The sequence below is a fragment of the Larus michahellis genome, chromosome 2 (genome assembly GCF_964199755.1).
Source record: "Larus michahellis chromosome 2, bLarMic1.1, whole genome shotgun sequence".
NCBI lineage: Eukaryota > Metazoa > Chordata > Aves > Charadriiformes > Laridae > Larus > Larus michahellis.
In genome coordinates, this window is record NC_133897.1 from 93,056,118 (window position 1) to 93,076,928 (window position 20,811).

A 20,811-nucleotide genomic window follows, 5' to 3' on the forward strand; every position below is an offset into this window, starting at 1 on the left:
CCTCCGCCCCCCGGTTGGTGTAGCCGCGGCGGGTGGGAAGAGGCTCTCGGAAGCGGAAGTTTCGCCGGGGTGGCGGCGGCAGCGGCACCGCCCGGAAGGAGGGCCAGCGCATGCGCGCTCGCGGGGCGGGGCGACAGCACGCGGTGCTGGTGCCGTGCGGTGCCTGCGGGCGGGAGCGGCCGCACCGACGGCGGGGCGGGCGGCGGGGATCGTCCGGCGGCTGGTCGCCATGGGCCGCCGGGCGCGCGAGCGCCGCCGGCAGCAGCAGCAGCAGCGGCAGGAGCAGGGCGGCGGGGGCGGCGGCGACCAAGCGGTGAGAGCCTGGGCCGGGGCAGCGTGGCGTGGGGCGGGGAAGCGGCAGGGCCGCTGGGTTTGACGGTATCGGCGCGTTTCAGGGCTGGGCCGGCGGCTACCCGGAGATCGTGAAGGAGAACGAGCTGTTCGAGCGGTACTACCGGGAGCTGGGCATCGTCCCCGCCGGAGAGTGGGGCGACTTCATGGCGGCGCTGAGGGAGCCGCTGCCCGCCACCCTGCGCATCACCGGCTACCGCAGGTATGGGGGCCCGGGGGGCGGGCAGGGTGGCCCTGCGGGGCCGGAGAGCGGGCAGGGGACCTGAGGATGGGCAAGGTGGCCCCGGAGGGACGGGGGGCGGGCAGGAGACCTGGGGCCGGGCAGAGGCCCGGTACCCCCTGCTCCCTCGGTGGCCCTGGTCTGGCAAGTACTGGCCGTTATCGCCGCGGAGGCGGTCCGCTGTTTGGAGAAGGTGGTGTGTGTGTGTGTGTGTGTGTGTGTGTGCCCTGACCACCCGCTCTTCTGGTGGTCTCTTCCCCCTTGCAGCCACGCCAAAGAGATCCTCCACTGCCTGAAGGAGAAGTACTTCAAGGAGCTGCAGGACCTGGAGGTCGACGGCCAAAAAGTGGAGATGCCGCAGTCACTGAGCTGGTAAGTGAGGGGGGAGCAAAGTCAGGCACCCTGTAGGTTCCTGACATCCAGCCCGGCGAATTGGTTGGTTTCTTTCTTTCTGCTTCTGCCCTTTTTTCTGCCCGTCTCTTTCCCCCTCTCAGGTATCCAGAAGAGTTGGCGTGGCACACTAACTTGAGCAGAAAAATCCTACGCAAGTCACCACAGCTGGAAAAGTTCCATCAGTTTCTCGTTAGCGAGACAGAGTGTGTAAGTTTTGCGTAGATCTTGACTTTTTTTTTTTTTTTTCCTTCTCTCTTTCATATCCTGAGCAGTGGTTTATTTAAATGCATTATGAGAAATTGAGGCTGTACCTTTTCTCTTAGAAGTTGAATAGCTCAGAATAATCTGGATTTTACGTTGCTGTTGACAGTGATTCATCCCATGACTCTGGCACATAACCGCAGTTACAAATATTTCTCCTAAACTAATTGCAGGGGGTTTTTTTTGTTTGTTTGAGAATGTGAAAACAGGTCCCCATAAAATAATTAGTTGCTGTTAAAAACCAGATGTTTAAGTCTGGTAAGAAGTGCATATGTGTACGTACCAAGACTTACCTTTGATGATGGATGTTTCTCACTTGATTGAAGCCAGTTTCTTATCTCTTGAGTAGAAACTACATCCGTAGAATGAATAAAATTGGAGTAAATATGCCATTGTCAGAAATTTCAGTTGGGTGAAATACTGTGATATTTTGTTTGTTAAATGCTAACAAAATTTAATCATAAGTTTATAATAGCGTGTTTTTGATTACTTTATCATTTTACTACGTAGAAATTTAAAAAAATTATTGCAAAGTTGATGCGTTATTTTTGAATGGAATAAAAAGGAGTTTGATTTGGTTTTGTTTTTTCCTTTCAAGGGAAATATCAGTCGTCAGGAGGCTGTTAGTATGATCCCACCTCTACTGCTTAATGTGAACCCTCACCATAAGGTAACTCTAGAATATACCGTGTACTAGAGTTTTTTCCTGGAAGTTAGTCTGATTAAACTACAAATTACGACAGCAATATCAATGCTGATACACAATTCTGTTTTGTGTTGGTATGTTTTATGCTTTCTGCCTGTAAACCACGGCAATCAACTAGTGTTCCGATCACAAATAGACTGTCAGGAGAAAGTCTGCTTTTTCAGCTTTGTGTAATATTCTTTAAAAAAAACACTTAGTTTTTAAGTAGTTACATAATCTTACTTTCAAAGTGTAAATGTATTTAGTTGCATCTAAGTTATATATTCATGTTTCACCCCCCTTTTAAAGTAAGGTAACTGTCTTTAACTTCCTGCTATCCGTCACACTATGAACAGATGTAGTTTTCCGGATCTGAATGATAATGTTCTTTACCAGGTAGTTTTCACCCCTCTCTGCCTTTTGCAGAAGTTGCAAACTTCCGCACTGTAAATCTGTTAGGCAGGATAACTTGGGTGAGCTGAAACATGCTGTTGATGGTGGCTAAAGAGTACAGATTGCTAACTTTAACTGAGCGTGTAAGGAATGCCTGTGATATTGGGCATTTGGATGGGAGACTGTAGGAATGGGCATATCTGGTTGCAGACTTCCTGTTCTAACTTTAGTGACGTTTTCATACGCTACATTTGTTTGCAGAATTAATCTGTCAGGTGGCCTGATTCTCTTAATCTGTTTAATGAGCTAGTTAGAAGTACCTTGCTATCTCAAGCAACCATATTGTGCACTTCTTTCTTACATTTTTCATGACGTATCTTAAATTTTAAGTTTTTCAAACTTCTAGCATATATGTTTTAGAGACTCATTGGTACATGCTTGGTTTTTATATTAACATTACTTAGCATATGTAACTTTTCAGTTTATTTTCTTCTATTCTCACCCTAACCCAACGTATGACACAGGGCTGATGGCTATGTTACGTGAGGCAAGGTCTCCTGACCTCTCTTAAATGAATAATAAATTGAGTGATAGATTCAGTCCGAATATGTCACAGGCACATTTTGTATCTTTTTTGGAGTTGAACAGGTAGTGAATGTGTTCGACTTAATGTAAAACACAAACTGTGAGAATGTTTTTGCACACATCTTACTTATATTGCATATACTAAGATAGCAGTAAACATTTTTTGCATCGAATGTTTAACTTCGGTGACTATATTTCAATGAGAGCTTTACAGAAATGCCTGTAAGATTTCACAAATTTCCTCATAAATGAGACTCAGAATAGGTTCTTTGTCCTCTCTTGTGACAACAGAGCAAATAGCTGCTGTAGCAATGCCTTGGCTGTTGTCATTTAGGACTTTTTATAGTTCTTAGTGCCTTATTTTCTGAGCTGCTTGTTATGACCAGAATTGCATGTTACTTTTCATGCTTAACCAGCATGTTCTGTACATCAGGTCTTAAATGCTGATTCTTATCTTACACAAGGATCAGCATGAGGACTGTCAAAATTCTTTGTAGTTGTGTTCATTTTCAAAATATTTTTCACGATTTAGTTTTCCTTCACCATCAGTTTGCTGGACAATTTCAGAGCACGTTTAGGCTTGCTTGTTCTTCATTATCTTTTGCATTAGCTACAAAAGTAAGTAGAAACCAGTAGGGTAGCAACTGTTACTTTAAAGAGCGGATAATGACACTGTTGTACTGAGTGTGGTTCACGATGCATTAACACTGCTGCATGGCAGCACTCACCTCACGCTCTCTGGAGCTCTCTGTAAATGCTCCTTGCATTTCTCTGGGGTCTGTCTTCCCATTTAGTCTTGTTCGTGCTGGGAGCTTGCATGAGGATCTGAGCAGATCCGTCTGCATCTTTTCTCTTGTTTCACGACTTCAGCTAACTTCTACTGGAGCTAAAGGTCCAGAAGGTAGACAGTCTTTTATGTTTCTTAAAACATTTCTTAAAACAAGAGGAAAGACTGTAAGCTTCCTTAGTTAAGAAAACAGCGTTAGCTGTCAAATGGCTTGCTGTGAAAGTGACTGTATGAATGACTCGATCACAAGCCAAATTTGTGATGAACCAGGAGGGAGAAATACACTAGAAATCAGGTGTTGGTGTCTGTGCTGTTCTGTTCTGCTGCCTAAGGGCAGTTCGAATACTCCCAAGTGCTTCTTCCAGGTTATAGAAACAAGCAGTTTATGCTGCCCTGATTTTTTGCATTAAAATGCAAATATGTGGGGAGGGATAGCCGTTCATTTTTTTAAATCTATTTAATCAAATGTGTCAGTCTCCGATTAATTTACTGATAGTTAAAGAAAAGTACTACGTGCTCTTGAATGTAACTTTGCCCTTAATGTATGTGTGTGTATATGTAAAGTTCCATTTAACTTCAGTAGGAATTGCTTGTAAGTTCATAGAAGGACCATATCCCCATATCTATATTCAGATTTCTCTTTCAGATTTTTTTCAGCTGATGTATTTCTTCCCTACAAACCAAATTCCTTTTTATGTTTTAGACCCTCAGAGATAAAGCCGCATTCTGTGATGCATGCAAGGAACAGAACTGTACTTTGTAGTTTTGCGAATCAGTGTTCAGAACAATCATAATTCTGCAATTGTATGCAAAAATATTTAAACAAGAATACTTAGTAAATTTCTCAAGTACTTAAAAAGCACAAGGTAGGACTTTTTTTTTTAACTTTCTGGTGTTTGTAGATTCTAGATATGTGTGCTGCACCTGGATCTAAGACTGCACAACTCATTGAAATGTTGCACGCGGACATGAATGTTCCTTTTCCCAGTAAGTCTGGAAAAACTACCAAAAAATTTTGTGACTTTGAATTTCCACTTTTTCTCGTAGAAGATTATTTTTAATATCACAGATAAGCATTTAACTACATATTGCATTCCCAAAGTGGTTGAGTGATATGAGATGGGAAGTACTCCACCTTTTCCTTGAAACGTTGTGGACTTCCTTGGCTTGAAATATATCTTCACAGTTCAGACTACAATAGATGTGATTAGAGCTTAATTTTTGTATATAAATCAGGTTTACTGAGCAGACGTGGCCCATGAGCCCTTGTGGTTTAGTGGTATGCTGCAAACACTGGGTTAATCTGCTTTAGCCTTGAAATCATCATGATATTTATCTTTTTCTTAAGCTTCAGAATCTTTACTTTCAGATGCTCATAGAAAATCCTGCCTACAGAAATGCTGAAGTTGGGGGAGGAGTGTATTCTTTTCATGTTCTGCTGAAAATCTGCTGACATACAGAGATTGTCTTTGATGGCAGCGGAAGTTTTCTCTGTTACAAGGATTTTACTTTGAGAGTGAAAAGTTGAAGGGCCCTTGGTTGTGTCTTATTGCCGCTGCATGCAAGCTAGAACTCTTGAGACTATATTTGACACATACTTTATGTTATTTTATGTTCATTAGGGGGTCCTCTATTCATAAGCAGTCTTTTAAGTAAAGATCTCTAGTGAAAGGTTTACACAACTTTGAAAGTAAGGCAATAAACTATGTAAAATTACTTAGCTTTTGAAAAGTAAAGCATCTTTCCACTATTTTATGTTCTCAGAGGGTTTTGTAATTGCTAATGATGTCGACAACAAGCGCTGCTATCTGCTGGTTCATCAGGCTAAGAGATTAAACAGTCCGTGCATCATGGTGGTCAATCACGATGCTTCCAGCATTCCTAATCTACAAATAGATGTTGATGGAAGAAAAGAGGTCCTCTTCTACGACAGGATTTTATGTGACGTCCCCTGCAGGTATCTTGCACGTGAACTTCAGTACACAGGTTTCATTATATTAAGTGCAGTGCTAGAATTTTTTTGTTACTGAGTTATGCTTTTTGAATAGCTTAGGGAGTTACGATTTGTAGTAAATTCCAAAACAGGTGAATGCCTTAAACTGTCTTAGATAAGGGGATACCCAGTCAAAGTGGACTTTTTTCATTCCACGTTGTACTTAAATTTAGTCAGCTGAAGGGCCTCAAATTTCAAACTTATGCTCAGGGTACTGAAATACAAAGAATAGTGTAGAAATAAAGGGTACAGCACAGGAGAACTAGTTAACGTGGGAGAGGGACTGTTAATTTTTTGCTGCTATAAATGACTTGGACATGAAATGAGTTTTACCCACAAATAATACAAATCAGTTCAACCTCTGTTACAGTGGAGATGGAACCATGAGGAAAAACATTGATGTATGGAAGAAGTGGACAACACAAAACAGCTTGCAGCTCCATGGGTAAAAATGCTTATTACACATCTGCACTTCTTTTATTTCTGTCTCCTCCTTTTTTCATATCTTTGACATCTGCATGCATTCACATGTTAATATATGACAAAGCAGAGACTTAGAAGAGTCGCTTTTCTCTCAAATCAAGAGCTTATGCGCTATTCAGAGAAAGTGTAGTATTTTAGATGCGAGTGGAGTGTGTGAATCTAAATTGCTTGTATTATGAATATCTGACATTAATGTTCATTGAATTAATTTAGACAAGGTAGCTAATAAAACAAGGAGCTAATAATTTGGTTGGAATTCTTAGTGTTTAGGCAGGTAAAATACTGTTGGAAAATGCAGAAACTGGTAAAATTTAATAGTAATATTTTAAAGTCTTTAGGATATTAGAGATCACACATAAACGGTTTCAGTTACCTGAGACTGATTTACATTAGCTGATGGTGAATGAGTACTTAGCTTAGTGCAGGCATGTGGTAAAAAGCAGTAATTTAAACACAGATGAAAAAGCTTTGAACATCTTACTGTGCGTTTGTAACAAGCTGGGAATGCCATCAGTTACTGTGACTCATCTGACCCGTGGTGACTTGTTACTGCTTGATAACTCATTCATAATTACAGGTTTTATTTTAGTCCTAAGTATGCAGGTAGGATATAAACTGGTTCAGCTGATCCAGCTCAGTGATACTTTTCTCAGAAGGCCACTGCTAGCTAAGCTCTGTTGTCCGTAATAGTTGTGATAGCCAGATTGCTCCTCATTTTAACTCTAGATTTCTGAGAAGAAGAGTCAGGTTTTGGGGTTTGTTTTCTAGTGTTGAGTACTTGATAATAAACTTGATGGGGCACTAGAAAGAACAAAATACAGAATGTTATGTTGAAAGTTATCATGCAGTAGTGTTAATGTTTGACCTAATTGCCATTTTAATAGGTGTAATTTGAGTGTGTCCGCAGTATAGACTGCACTAAGATGACTTAGTTTAAAACTGAATGTAATTTTTGTACTGGTGACAGCTGTGGAACTCAGTAAGTGCTGGCTTAGTCCATGGAGAGTTATGTGTCAGAGTTATGTTACAGCTTCACCTGTAAGAAATTTGATGGCAAATCTTTCTGGTTGCTGAATGATACCTGGCTAGATCAAGAGTGTTCTGTTAGATTGCAGTTAAGAATTGCAACCCGTGGTGTCGAACAGCTGGCAGAAGGCGGGAGAATGGTATATTCTACGTGTTCATTGAATCCTATTGAAAATGAAGCTGTGATCGCGTCTCTGCTGGAAAAGAGTCAAGGTGAGAATGGACGGAGCGGGGAAATCCTTTTTTCTCAGCCCAAAAAAGGATATGTGTATGATAGTACTAGCAATAAGCTTAGTGTAGGTAATGTGCTCTTCATATGCAAAACTGCAGCCATTTTTTGGTACCAGTAGGATTTCATCGGTGTCGATACAAGCAGTGTTCTTAAATAAGCCTAAATCAGGTGCAAATATAAAACCTAAAGAAGTTGTGTTAATGATACACAAAAGACTTCTACAGATCAGTGGAATTCAGTCTGTGTTACCTGGCCTCTGCTAACCTATTCCACTGGTTGGGGTCCACGCCTGACATTTGTATTTCCTTTGGAAAACATGGAATGGGACATTACTGCTGTATGCTATGTAAGTAAAAAACCCAGAGTGTACTTAAGCAGTTAGAGGACTGTTATTGTGCACGGGTAGGTGGGAGTCACCAATACCTTTAGCCTCCTTTGACCCACATTTTGTCATGCTTGGAATTTTAATGTCTTTAAGCTCCTGGATTTTTTTTACGTTTTTGGCTTGCATATGAAGGCTTGCTTAAGTTGCTGTTAAGTCTCCATCATCTGAAGTAACAACAGGTGGAAAAATTGAGATGAGCTGGAAAGCTGCACTGCATACGTTTGTGATAGTAGGGCTTAGTAGCCCAAATTTCTGGTCTTGAGCTGATGGACACTGTTTTTTCTGAGTCAGTGACCTGAAGTTGGGAGACATTTAATTGGATTTTGCATGAAAAGTTCCACAGATTTTGTTAAGATGAACCCTGTACAGAGCAGAAGCAGCTGTATTGCTCCTGGAGCTGAGCTGGTTCTGGAAGTAGGGTAGTCTGCTTTGTGTAATGTTTCCTTTGTGCCAGTCACTATTGTGGCCCCAAGTTGCGCATGAAATTTCATTGTCTCTGAAACAGCAGTTGAGCTAAAATGCCTGCAGATAATTAGGAATTGACTATTTAATTTCCACTCAAAGTACATCTTTATTTAGAGGTAGTTTCTTTGGCAGGCTGAGTGAAAGAAGAACGTAGACGTGTTTCCAGTACATTGTAGTATGCTTGGCTTGTTGAAGGTTGTGGTACACTGGAGTTACGTTTAACTACAACCAGAGTGGGAAGTGGTAAGGACTAGTTTGGGTAGGAGCAAGAAGCCAACAAGTGCAGCGTCTGGGGCAAATTCAGTACTTGGAAGTAAGGATCTTGACTGGCTGTGGCATTTGGATCTTGTCTCTGCCCGGTTGGAGGTATTTTGAGGCTTATTTGGAGGCTATGATGCAGCAAGCAAACAATATCCTTGGGGCTAGAGCGTAGGTGTAGCTAAAGAAGGGTGAGGTAGTGCAGTGGTCTGCAAGGGGCACCTGGACCTCAAGGATATGCTCAGGTCAATCCAGAATGTTTGTTGGTTCCTCAGTGTTAATGTTGCCCCTAGCACCGTGTTAACACCGGTACTTGTGGAGCAGATCAGAGATTGCTTTCCCCTTGGGGCTGAAGGAGTAAGGAAAAGGCACTTTTGTACCTTTTCTCTACTGGGAGTTGTACTTCTGACAGACTATTTGGTGCTTGATCAGTCTGATGTAGTCTTGAGGCATCAGTTGAAGTCATGCTGTAGGTAGGCAGGAGTATTCAAAGGACGGATGCAAACATCAAGTTTAATCAGATTTGAAATGTCATTTTGGAATTTGTCTATGAATTCAAGTGTCACTTTTCCGTTTATTTAAAAGACTTGCTTAAACTGTCACTGTAAGAGTAAACGGTTAGTCACGTAGAACAGGTTGACAAATTGAGTACAACATGAGGAAAAGCCTACCTAATTGTTAAATAACCAAATATTCAGAATCACAAAAAAAAAGTTTTAAAGTTGTTCTTCTCTAGAGAGATCACCTATTTAAACAGTAAGTTTTATATCAGTCTTTCTGGACTTGGGGCAGCTTGGAGTTTTTATTCAGTAGATTAAATTATACTCTGTTGATGTTTCTTATAGTACTTTGGCATATGTTAGCCCTGTTAGGCCTTTTGTCCTGTTAGGTTGATAGTACTTACCTTATTGTTAAACGGTTTGGAATTTTCCATTTAAAAAATAGTAAATTCTTTTTCCTCGCACACTGGAATATATTGAGATTGTAAATTCATAAAATGAGCATGTATCAAGCATTTTAAAAGGCTCAGTCATCCCAAAAAGAGTACTTCTCTGAAAAAATACTTGATCAGTGTAGGAAATCCAAATACTAAGTAAGTGGAATTCAGTCTGTGTTATCTGGCTTCTGTCTGGAACACTGATGTTTAGTGATAGAGGTTGTAGAGTATTACTCTATGCAGCTGCTACAAAAAGTCCCTAACTATTATATTCTCGTTAATTTATAGGTTGCAAACTTCTGTAGTTATTATGAACTGTTCTTACCATCTTACCATCTTTCTCGTTAATTTACACGGTAGTAATTGTGTAACATGCTCCTTGAAAGCTTTAAAAAACAATGGTCTTTAAATGGTCTTAAACTTTGAAGGAAAACTATTTTTATGAACGTTAGTTAGGAACATGACTCTCAAATTCTGTTTTCAAGAATGTTTATATTCTTGGGATTTCAGGTGCCTTAGAACTTGCTGATGTCTCTTCTGAGTTACCAGGTTTGAAGAGGATGCCAGGAATTACCAAATGGAAGGTACTTACCTAGTATTTCTGTGAAGTTCTTGGTCTGTGGTAGAGTGTTAAATTAGGGAAATTTTGAAGTGTAACATTTCAAAACAGTAGATTAAGCCGAAGTAATGGTAGTGATTTGCTAGTAATTTGGTAGCGATTGTTCTAGACAGTACAGCATCATAGGAGAGAGGGCTAAAAATCTTTCTGATGGTAAGTTCGCGTCTTCTCATCTGCTCTCCTGTTTTCCTCTAGCTTCCTTTGCTCTGTCTCCTATACTTTCTTAATATAATTCCCTTTTCTGTTGTGTGCATGTGGCCTGTAGATGGCAACATAATTTCAGCCACTTTTTAAGTTATCCCTCCTCCTTCGTCTTTGCAGTCTGTGAGTGTTAAATTCTACAGTTCTTGAGCTGATCCACTTGAATCATTTGGAAGTAAAAGCTTTTAAACCCTTTCTGGAAATAAGCTATAAAACCTACAGTGATGTGAGTAATCCTAGAATATTAATAGAATCCTTAGGCCTTATGTGATTTCAATTTTGGAAACAGACTAGTAGGGAGGGGCAAAAAGCCCCAAAGCTTCTTCAGCTTCTTGTTAAGAGTATAGTTAAGAAGAGTAGAAGGCCATCCTGGTAGTAGGGAAAGAAGCTCAGATTAAATTTTAATTATGAGCGTGTGCCTTTGCAACGCCATTGTTTGTTCTCTCTTCTCTCACCATTTCACTAGCCTCTTGCAATGGCAGTCTGCAGATTTATGCCTCAGTCTAGGCTAATGAACAAGATGCATGGAATAAAGATTTGCTTATGTTCTGCCATTGGAAATAGAGCTTAGAAACAAGCTGATTTCTTTCTTCTTACAGTTCCAAAAGTTTAAATTGTATGCTGGTACCTGAAGGATAAATGTAAAATGCATAGTTCTATAATCTTAATTTTACTTTTTTTTTTGTTATTGTATAAAGCTACAAAATGTATATATAAAGATCACTAAGAGTATATTGTATTCCCTGTAACATTTCTGTGTTTGCAGTTGAAATATAAATCTCCCTAATGGGTATTTTAAAAAGCAGGCTAATAAAATCTGTTGAAAGTTCACACTTATTTGCTGCTACCCTGTTTTTTCAAGCCTGATTGGCTAGCTCATTCTTGAATGTATTTGCTTGCCTTGGTGCTGTTTTTACTTGGTTTAGTCTTTTGTTTCCTGGTGAAACATTTGTTCAGTGGGAGCTCTGTGATTTAGTGATTACATTGACTATGCCTGAGCATCAGTTGACTGTAGATCTCTGGAAACGTCAAAATAAAAATGAAGTTTTGTTCAAGGGACACTTAGGCGCTTGAAAATAGCATTCCGTACTCTCTCCTTAAGACAGATGATGAGTGAGCTCAAATGAATTACTTGAGAGTCTTGAAGGAAGAGACCTTTTTAACTCCAGATCTGGTAATCTACTTCTGCAACACTTCTAGTCTTCATTCTACCCTAACGAGAGGCTAGTGAAATACGCAATAGAGAAGAGTTCAGCATGTTGTTTCATGCTTTGTCATCCTACCGGTTACATTGTGCAGTTAGCCTGGTAAACCAAAACTGAACAGAGCAGGGCTGTTAGGCAGTTGTTCTAGTACATCCAAAATACTTCTAAACTTGTTTGCACTTCCATTTATTTATCAGTCCCACTGGTTGTTTCTCTCAAGCTGAACTCACGACTTCCAAGGAAGAGCAGTTAGTTCAAAATCGCAGTGTGTCTTGTCTCCATCTTAGCAATATGACATATAGCGTATTTGGACTTGAAATACTAATTCTGGAAGCACAGTCAGTCATTTCTATTTCAGGAACGTGCAAAGGCATAATATTTTAGGTGTGATCTGATCAGTGTCTGAGAAACGCCAGACTTCATGACGCTGAAGTCTGTGTTCTAACGTTCTTAGTGAAATTGTAATCTAGATAAATCTTACATTTCAGTTTCCAGTAGAACTCTTAATTAAACGTCCAAGTCAATCACAGTGAGGTGGATGAAAACAGTTCATCATACTTGCCAGTCCTGAAGTCACCATCACTGTGACTTCTCTATTTTGTTGCCTTAACAACAAAAACAGGCCTTCATGTCAGTCATTAATTTTATGCATTTGCCCCACAGATTCCTGGATGTGACCTTTCTTACAGCCCTAGAGTCCAGTACAGAACAGGCGTCTAGAGTTCTGAAGTCAAATTTTCCCTGTTTTTCTTCCCAGTTTGGTATTCTTGCTTAAAGAGCATTCACAATGCCTTGCTACAAGAGTTGTGGCTCTAACCTTCTGCTTGTATCTTAAGAGTCCTTCAAAAGCTTTGACCCTTAGACGGAATGAGGTAATGTTAATGCCCACACAGTACCTTGGAGTGGATTCATAGAGGTGTTCTGAGTCCTGGATAAAGATGCAGGTATTAGAAAATTCATAGGGACATGGTTCTTCAGTAAGTTTCCTTGAAAACATCTCTGTCTGTGACCTGTGTAGGGCTGTATGCTTAGCAAGCTGTTGTGTTGCGCTCTTGCATCTTTCTTACATAATGAAATTGGGATTCCTTGTTTCTAATCTCTACTAGACTGCAGTACCCTTTTCTTTTGTATACTGCTGGGAAGCTGCCTATAGCAGAATGTCTCAAAGCCAGTCTCGTGGAGAAAAAGAAGTAACGTATCCTAAATCGGATGTCATACTAAGCTTGTATATTCTACCACTGTCTGTCCTTTGGGTTTTGGTGTTCTATATGTTCTAAAAGGTTAACAGAGATCACTGCAGTTGATTCTCCACCGGTCTTTAGTTGACTGCACACTTTGCCCCAGTTTTTATGCTTCTAAAAGAGGTACAGCTGGCAAGAATCTCCTGCACTTAAATGTGCAGAGGAATGATACACTTTAAAAAACTTGATGTACTATACCAGAAAATAACTTATCTTTATGGCATCTGAACCTTCATTTGAAAGTATTTTAATTAAAACTTGTAAAATGTTGACCGGTATTCTTCACAGTATTTATATTTACTCCTTTGAAGGTAATGCTGAAAGACGGACAGTGGTTTGAAGAGTGGAAAGATGTGCCTTCAAATAGACAAACACAAATACGTCCCACTATGTTTCCAATAAAAGATGAAGAGAAGCTAAAGGCAATGAATCTAGAGCGTTGGTAAGATTCCCCAGAGTAGATCTTATGACGTTTTTTGATGGTTACCTTGTATGGTGGTGGGCAAATTATAATTCGGTCAGATTAGGAATGTATTGCAGTATAGACCTTGGTTTGTATAGGTCTGAGTATATTTTGATTGCTTCATGTATAATGGCAGTAACACAATATTTAAATTCCAGTGAACTGAGAGTAGTTATTGAAAGTTTCTTACAAGGAACAAGTACTCACACAAACAGGTCAAATTCTTTGCATCCAATAGAGCTACATAGCCAAAATTATTGGAAAAATATATAAAACTTTAACATTTTAACAGTGTGACTTATTTTTTATGAAAGACTTTTCATAGCTATTCTAAAGATAGTGTTTAGAAATGAGTCATTAAAGCTTAGATGTGAACGGTGAAATGAATACGTTGCACTGATGCAAGTTATTTTGCCAAGATGCTCTATTTTAGATCCTGTTTCTAGCTTGATAAATCAAATCTGCACAGTCCTGTTAGGAATACTTAGTCTATCCTGAAAGTAAATATAAATGTGACACTTACAGTACTTTGTGAGAGCTTGAATACTGACGATGAATACATGGAAACATTTATTATTTTTTCCCTCCCTAGTCTTAGGATATTGCCACATCACCAGAACACAGGAGGTTTCTTTGTGGCTGTGTTAATAAAAAAATCTCCAATGCCATGGAATAAACGCCAGCCTAAGGTAACTTTTAAAAGAGCTAAAATGTTAAGTTTTAATAACATTTCTGGAATTTTTTGAAAGCTCACATAATAGAAAATATACTATAACTGTGGTATATCTGCCCTTCAGTTATAGTTCAGTGTGTCAATTAAAAATAAATTCCTAAATCCCTTAAGAACTTAAATTTTTTCCAAGTTAATCTCCTTTTAAAATAGGAAAAAAAAAAAGAGGGAGGGAATTTTGAAATCATCGTAAAATAGCGAGATAAAATTTGAACCTAAAATTAAGGCTTTGAAAGAATTACAGAAGCAGATTAGATTGGGTTGCTAATGCTGTCACTTCCTTCAGCTGTGTGCGGTGCCTCTGCCGAAGGCTGTTTCTGCTGTGTTGTAAGCTAATTCTGATTTCAGTTTATCTTAACTCTGTGGCTGGCTGCTCAGGAGTGATTCACTAGCAGATTAGTCTAGCGGATCAGCAGCAGGGGGAATGGATGTAAAGCTGTGAGGAGCCGCAGCAGCTTCAGCCATCTGACTTTAATCCATTTGTTGTCAATCGTCTTTAAAATCCTGTCAACAAGATTTTAAGTTGACATGATTTTTTTTGATTGCTTAGACCGTTCGTATCTTTGAGAGAAACTTCTTGTGTGAATCCCTTTCAGCTGTTTCTGTTAATTTGTTTTGCTTCATTAGAACACCTTATGAGTAAAACGTGTGTGGCAGTACGGAAAAAGCATTTATTCAGAAGCAAGCGTCATCCAAATAGTTGATGCTGTTCTAAATTTAATGTTGTAGCACTCTTACAGAAAGTGTGCAGCAGCAGGATATGTGTGTCACCTTGAGTGCTAGGAGGAAAGCAGCAGATCCTGACTTAAAAGACTTCTCTTTGAGTGCTTAAACATGAATTTGTAAATGGTATAACAATAGCTTTCTTGGACTGTTGGTAAGAAACTGTGCAGATCAGTGCTAGAGATAAATGCAGCTTACAGTGGTATCTTGATTTAGTAATCAGATTAACTGCCTAAATTGATCTGTTTAAGCACTTCAATTTGATAAGAATTAAGCACATGCAAAGAGAGAACATAGGTACCTTCTATTACAAGTTAGATACTACTTTTGCTTTGTTGAAAATATTATAATTTAAAATAGGTTCATCAGAAATTGCCACAAAGAACAGGAGAAACTGAAGTGACAGCAGCTAATTCAGATAATGGTTCTGAATGTATTACTGAAGAACCAACACTTGCTGAAAATGAAGAGTCAAAGAAAGCACAAGAATTGCAGAATTCAGACATTGAGCAAAGCAAAAAGGAAGGAGTCTGTGGGTAAGAGACCATGTCTAAGTATTTGTCCTGTGACAGTTTTGGAATTGCTGAGTATTCTGTAGTTCTTTTGTTATTGGACTCATTTAGAAGTCGATGAAGAGGAGTTAATGAATTTCCTCAGTTGTCCTATGTTTCCACATTTTCTGTCTTGTATATCAGCAAGTTAGGAAATTAACTTTTCTTATTAGCATTTGCAAAGTCTGTTAGTCCTTTCTTCTCTGTTCAGGAAAAAACTGCTTTTAGAAGTTAACCTGTGGAAGATCTTTACTGTCTCCACAATTACTCCCTCAGAAATCTCTGCTTACTTGTTGTTGTGGTTTCTCTTTTCAAGCACTGCTTTCACTTCTTCATTTTAAGAAGTTAAATTGTGGGTAGTGTTGCCTTAGTGAACCACAGGAAAATGTCGGTATTCTGTTTGGCATACTGTCATTATCATAAGGCAAGCATTTTCTAAATGAATTGAATATACTGATTTTAAATCATGTATTTTTACTAAAATTGACAATGCAATGGTATTGTCTTTTTAGACCACCACCATCTAAAAAAATGAAGTTGTTTGGTTTTAAAGAAGACCCTTTTGTGTTTCTGCCTGAAGATGATCCATTGTTCCTTCCTATACAGTAAGAAAAAAATGTTTCTCTTTTGGCAGTAAGATTTGTAGTAGTTCAGGAATATTAGGAGTTCAGTTAATCACAAAAGATGGGTTTTGTGTTTCTCCCTGAAGAAGATCCGTTGTTGCTTCCTATCCAGTAAGAAAAAAATGTTTCCATTTTGGCAGTAAGATTTTTAGTAGTTTTGGAATATTAGGAGTTCAGTTCATCAAAAAAGATGGGTCTAGTTGGTCATATGTAAAACTTTTCCCCTAACTTTGCACCAGGTCCCCCTCTCCTCAACACTTTAAAACTCTCTTCTTAAATGAAAATAATGGTGGTGGAAGCCCCATCCCTGGAAGTGTTCAAGGCCAGGCCGGATGGGGCTTTGAGCAGCCTGGTCTAGTGGGAGGTGTCCCTGCCCATGGCAGGGGGGTTGGAACTAGATGATCTTTAAGATCCCTTCCAACCCTAACAATTCTATGAAAATAGACAACTATAGTTTGCATCGGAAATTTTTGAGCGTATCTTAGTGTCTATGACAGCTTGTCTTTTCCGATGTCATGCATCTTAGAAAGTCTAATCTTTGTGTTCTGGACCCAAAGTGTTAAGTGTTTGCAGAGATAGCTTGAGGAAATGGGCTAACCCGTGCATTCTGAGTATGTAATTTCATTGTTCAGTTAATCAAAACAAGTGTTATGGCCACAGGAAGTTTTATGCATTGGACCCATCATTTCCCAAGATGAATTTACTGACTCGAACTCAAGAAGGGAAGAAGAGACAGCTGTACATGGTTTCTAAGGAGCTAAGGAACGTGCTTCTGAACAACAGTGAGAAGATGAAGGTATGGTTCATCTCTTCAGGTTTTCACAACAGAGATCTTAAGCATCAGTGGTTGTGCCCTAAAACTTTATTGCCAAGCTGATTATTTATATAGAGGATTACCCTCTGATAGGCCTGGTTTTTTTTAGTCTGAATGAATGTGTTCCTCTCTGTCCCTCCTCTGTTAAAGAGATGAAACGTTGTCTCTGAAAGGTAAATAACAGTCTCCAAGATTAAAATTGGTATGTTTTTTGGCAGGTGGAAGGGAACTTAAAAGTAGAGGAAGGGACTATATAACTGCTGCATGTGTACCAGCATTGTTATCTGGTCTTCAGGTACCTTCACAAGTTTACATTGACACACTTGTATTTATGAGCCCCTTAATTGTAAAAGTATTAAGAGCTTTGAAAGCCTACCAAAAATAACGGATAACTTCAGCTGAATTATTAGCTGGCTGTGTTACGTGAGGACATTGTTTCCAAGTAATTTCAACATCTGAATATTTTGAGAAGTGGTTAAGATGAATGATAATGGGATAAGAAGTAGGTTTTTGTGAATTAGAGGGGAAAATAGTAATTTATTTTATATGACTCTCCATGGAAAATGCCTTGCAAATGCTAAAGATTTGTCTTAGAAGCTAGCTGTTGAACAATTTAAGTTAAAATAAGGTCATCTAGTCCAGCTTCCTTCCTACCCCAAGCAGGGCTACCTTCAAAGCTAGATCAGATATGTTCAGGGCCTCATCCAGTCAGTTCATGAAAATTTCCAAGGATATTCATTGCATCTTTGCAACAGATCTTTGAGATGGATAAATAATTACCCTTTTATCCCACACACAGAAAATGGCTATGTAGTTGACAAAATTTTAAGAAATGGGTGCATCATAATAGGCAGTGACACTTTGAGTGCCACAAAGCATATAGTGTCCTAATATTGAACACTTGTGCATTTTTAAAATCCCATCCTTGATTGACTTTCACAGAATCGCACAGAAAATTCTTCCTCCAACTAAAATTAAAATTAGATCTTAATAGTTCATTGCCCTCATTTTAAGACAAACACTTCCTCACAGTGTTTGTTTTCAGCATGGAAAGGAGTAAAAGGTGTTTATATTGAGAGAGAACTATGTTTTGATAGTGGGAATTCCTTTTTCCCTCAAATGAATTTTCACATGAATTTAATTCAGTGTCCGGCGCAAATGAACAAACTTTACGGCAGAATCGTCCTTTCTTCCTTCTTTTAGTCAGCTGAGGAAAAACAAAATTCAGAGTGGTAATTTAGAGTTTATACCCCATGATGATGCTTGTTGGCTTTGTCGTTTGCAGGTCATTAACACAGGGATAAAAGTCTGGTCTCGCAACAGTGACGGTGAACAGTTTGGATGTGCGTTCAGATTAGCACAAGAGGTAATTACATAGCATTGTATTTTCGAAGGAGATAACTTGGTTTTCCTCTAGAGCCTGTAGCACAGCTGGCATTAGCTCTGTCAGATTAATGACAATTTGCATTTTCAGTATGGTTTTAAAATGTGAAAATTGTTTTGTGGTATTAGCTAAAGGGCATACTGTTTTTAACATTTTCTTCAGAAAGTAGAGACTGCATTTTGAAATAATTATATTTATTTATTAAACAGGGAATTTATACTCTGTACCCATTCATTCATGCAAGGATTATAAATGTCTGCATAGAAGATGTTAAAATCCTGCTAACCCAGGAAAATCCATTCTTAAGTAAATTCAGCAGTGAAACACAGAAGAAAGTCAAAGATATGGGTAAGCCTTCTGATACGTGCTATGACAAAATGATTATTATACAATACACGGAAGACTGAAAATTCTGTCACGTAAACTATGTTTGCTAAAAATTTTGACTAAATTTATCTTAAATATACTGGTTAATGAGGTAAGTAAGCATTACTGAAACGCAGCGTGCTACTAGAAACTGTAGTCCTTTCTGATCATGGCCTTAAAGGTTTATGAATTCCGGAGAACAGAAGAGTTGCCACACTTATGACTTCTGTGAAACAATGCTGTGATGCGGCATTTTAAAAAGTCTGATGAACAAAGATTTTATATATACTACAGACCTTTACGCCTGTTAGTGCTCCAGCTGAAACTGTTTGTCATCTGCAATTGTTTGTCATGATTTTATGCATCAAATATAGTTATTCAGACTTGATTGTCTTAAATAAAAGGTGCAATGTCTGCTCATTAAATTTTTATTCCCTCTGTGCTGGATGCTTGAAGAAATGAAGACTGGTTTTCAGTCGTTTGTTTATGTTGGTTTATTTCCAAGTCATCGCTTGTCCTTGTACTTCAGTGTTTGATGACACAAACTGGGGAGAACAATTTTTCTAAAGTTTGGGCTGGCATACTCCGATATTCATTTTACTTAAGTAAAAGTCCCTTGCTAGATTCACTGACCACTCTGTGGTTTTGTATTTTAATTTGTTTGTTTGGGTTTGGGAGAGGGCAAGGTTGGCGGTTGCTTTTGTAACTATATAAATACTTCAGTCTGAAAAAAAGAGAAGGGAATAAAACCTGGTGTTGTCTATGGTTTACTGTACTGATGTAGGTAACTGTTAACCAGCTCATGCTGTATGACTGTCTAAAAACTTGTTTTCTTGAACATTTTCAAATTACAGTCATTTTAACACTGTACCAAGTAACACATCTGGTTTTTTATGTGTTTTTTTTTTTTTTTTGTTCCCCCACCTCCCTTCCCTGCAGCAATGGGAAGTATAGTTCTGAAGTACGACCCAGATCCTGAGTAAGTAGACGTGTTGCTTTCCATTTACACGTTTTAAAACTTGGACAAGAATTTATTTTCACTCAGCAAAAACAAAAGCGGAGGCATAGAGATGCAGTGAAGTCAACGGTAAAGCCAGACAGCATACAAAGAATATAATGGGGAAAGAAGCTCTCTTGCCTGTGTATTCTTAAAACAATTGTAGGATTTAGCTTTATAAAGGAGAGCTAGTAGTTCTGCCAGAGGTCCACAGCATCACTGCATGTGGGTGGTTGGTTGGTTTGTTTGTTTCCCTGTGAAGTCAGCATTTGGAATAAAAAAAGTTTCACTTTTTCATTGTTCGTTTTTGTTGATAAGGTAGTATCGGAAGTTCTTGAGACCTTTTTAAACGTAAACTTTCATCTTACTGTTGCTTATTAGTTTTGAAACCAGAGCCAGAAAATTAGTTTGGCTGTTGCAGAAATTTAATAGCATTGAGCTTTTTTTTTTTTTCCCCGCTTGCCTGCTTGTAGACAAGCAGGTACCTGTTTACATATTGAAGCTAAGACCAATGTACTCGCATCTTTTATAAATAATTATAAAATGCATTTACTGTTAAAGATTGGGTGCTTATTTATCAGGGCATGGCTATAAAATTAAGTTCTGAAGATTAACTTTCTCATAGTTGACGGAACGTAACTGCTCGTTTGTAGAAAACCTGATGATCTGCAGTGTCCTATCGTGCTGTGTGGTTGGCAAGGAAAGACATCACTCCGTGCCTTTGTCCCCAAGAATGAGAGACTTCATTACCTGAGGATGATGGGAGTTGAAGTGTTTAAAGCAAAGAGGAAAGAGGAGCAATCGGAAAGTAAAACGGAGGAAGAAGTTCAACATAGGCTGGCTGAAACAGAGGAAGGAATGGATGTGGAAGATAAAGAACATGATTTAGTCACGAAAATGGAAGCAGAAATAGGTGAAGAATCTTCCCACAGTCCTGTGGAAAGCAGTGCTATGGAAGTAGAAAATAAAATTGAGGATTTAGATCAATCTAGTAAAAATGCCAACAGTCATGTAAGCCAGGAAAGCAAAGACACGGATACGAGTAATGTGAAAGGTTAAAGTTCTTCCTCTATTACTCGGCAGCTTCCATGAGGCTCACATCCAGACTTTTGCTTTTAGCATGGAAGTATATTGTAAAATTTCATTTGGAATGGGATGTTCCTCTTTTAAAGTTTCGCGGTTTTATTTTTTAAATGAAAACTATAAAGAGAATTTCTCTTCACGTGTGTTGTCTTTTTACCATTTTAAGCTCCGTATTACTGGTGGGTTTGTGTGTCTGTTGCTGGCAATGGACCATGCACCGGTAAAATCTAAAGCCCTTAATTGAAATGGAATAATGATGTGTACAAATGAACTGCCTGCGTAACTGATCGCGAATTCCCTCAGAAGAGAAAAACTGCAGTTTCATTCAAAGCACACAAGTTCTAGAAAAACATTTTT

The 20,811-nt window shown here is 39.0% G+C and overlaps 1 protein-coding gene across 1 annotated transcript; it reads left to right on the plus strand.

The window, feature by feature from the left end:
• Positions 1 to 135: 135 nt before the first annotated feature.
• On the plus strand, positions 136 to 20,593 carry NSUN2 (NOP2/Sun RNA methyltransferase 2). The gene is made up of 19 exons (XM_074576263.1): positions 136 to 313; positions 396 to 553; positions 839 to 943; positions 1,066 to 1,171; positions 1,824 to 1,895; positions 4,578 to 4,662; positions 5,440 to 5,632; positions 6,039 to 6,113; positions 7,260 to 7,390; positions 9,965 to 10,038; positions 13,032 to 13,162; positions 13,776 to 13,872; positions 14,997 to 15,172; positions 15,700 to 15,792; positions 16,471 to 16,606; positions 17,910 to 17,990; positions 18,218 to 18,356; positions 19,314 to 19,353; positions 20,025 to 20,593. Exons 1-19 carry the CDS (start codon positions 230 to 232, stop codon positions 20,428 to 20,430), a joined length of 2,382 nt encoding a protein of 793 aa, XP_074432364.1. The 5' UTR covers positions 136 to 229; the 3' UTR covers positions 20,431 to 20,593.
• Positions 20,594 to 20,811: the final 218 nt, after the last annotated feature.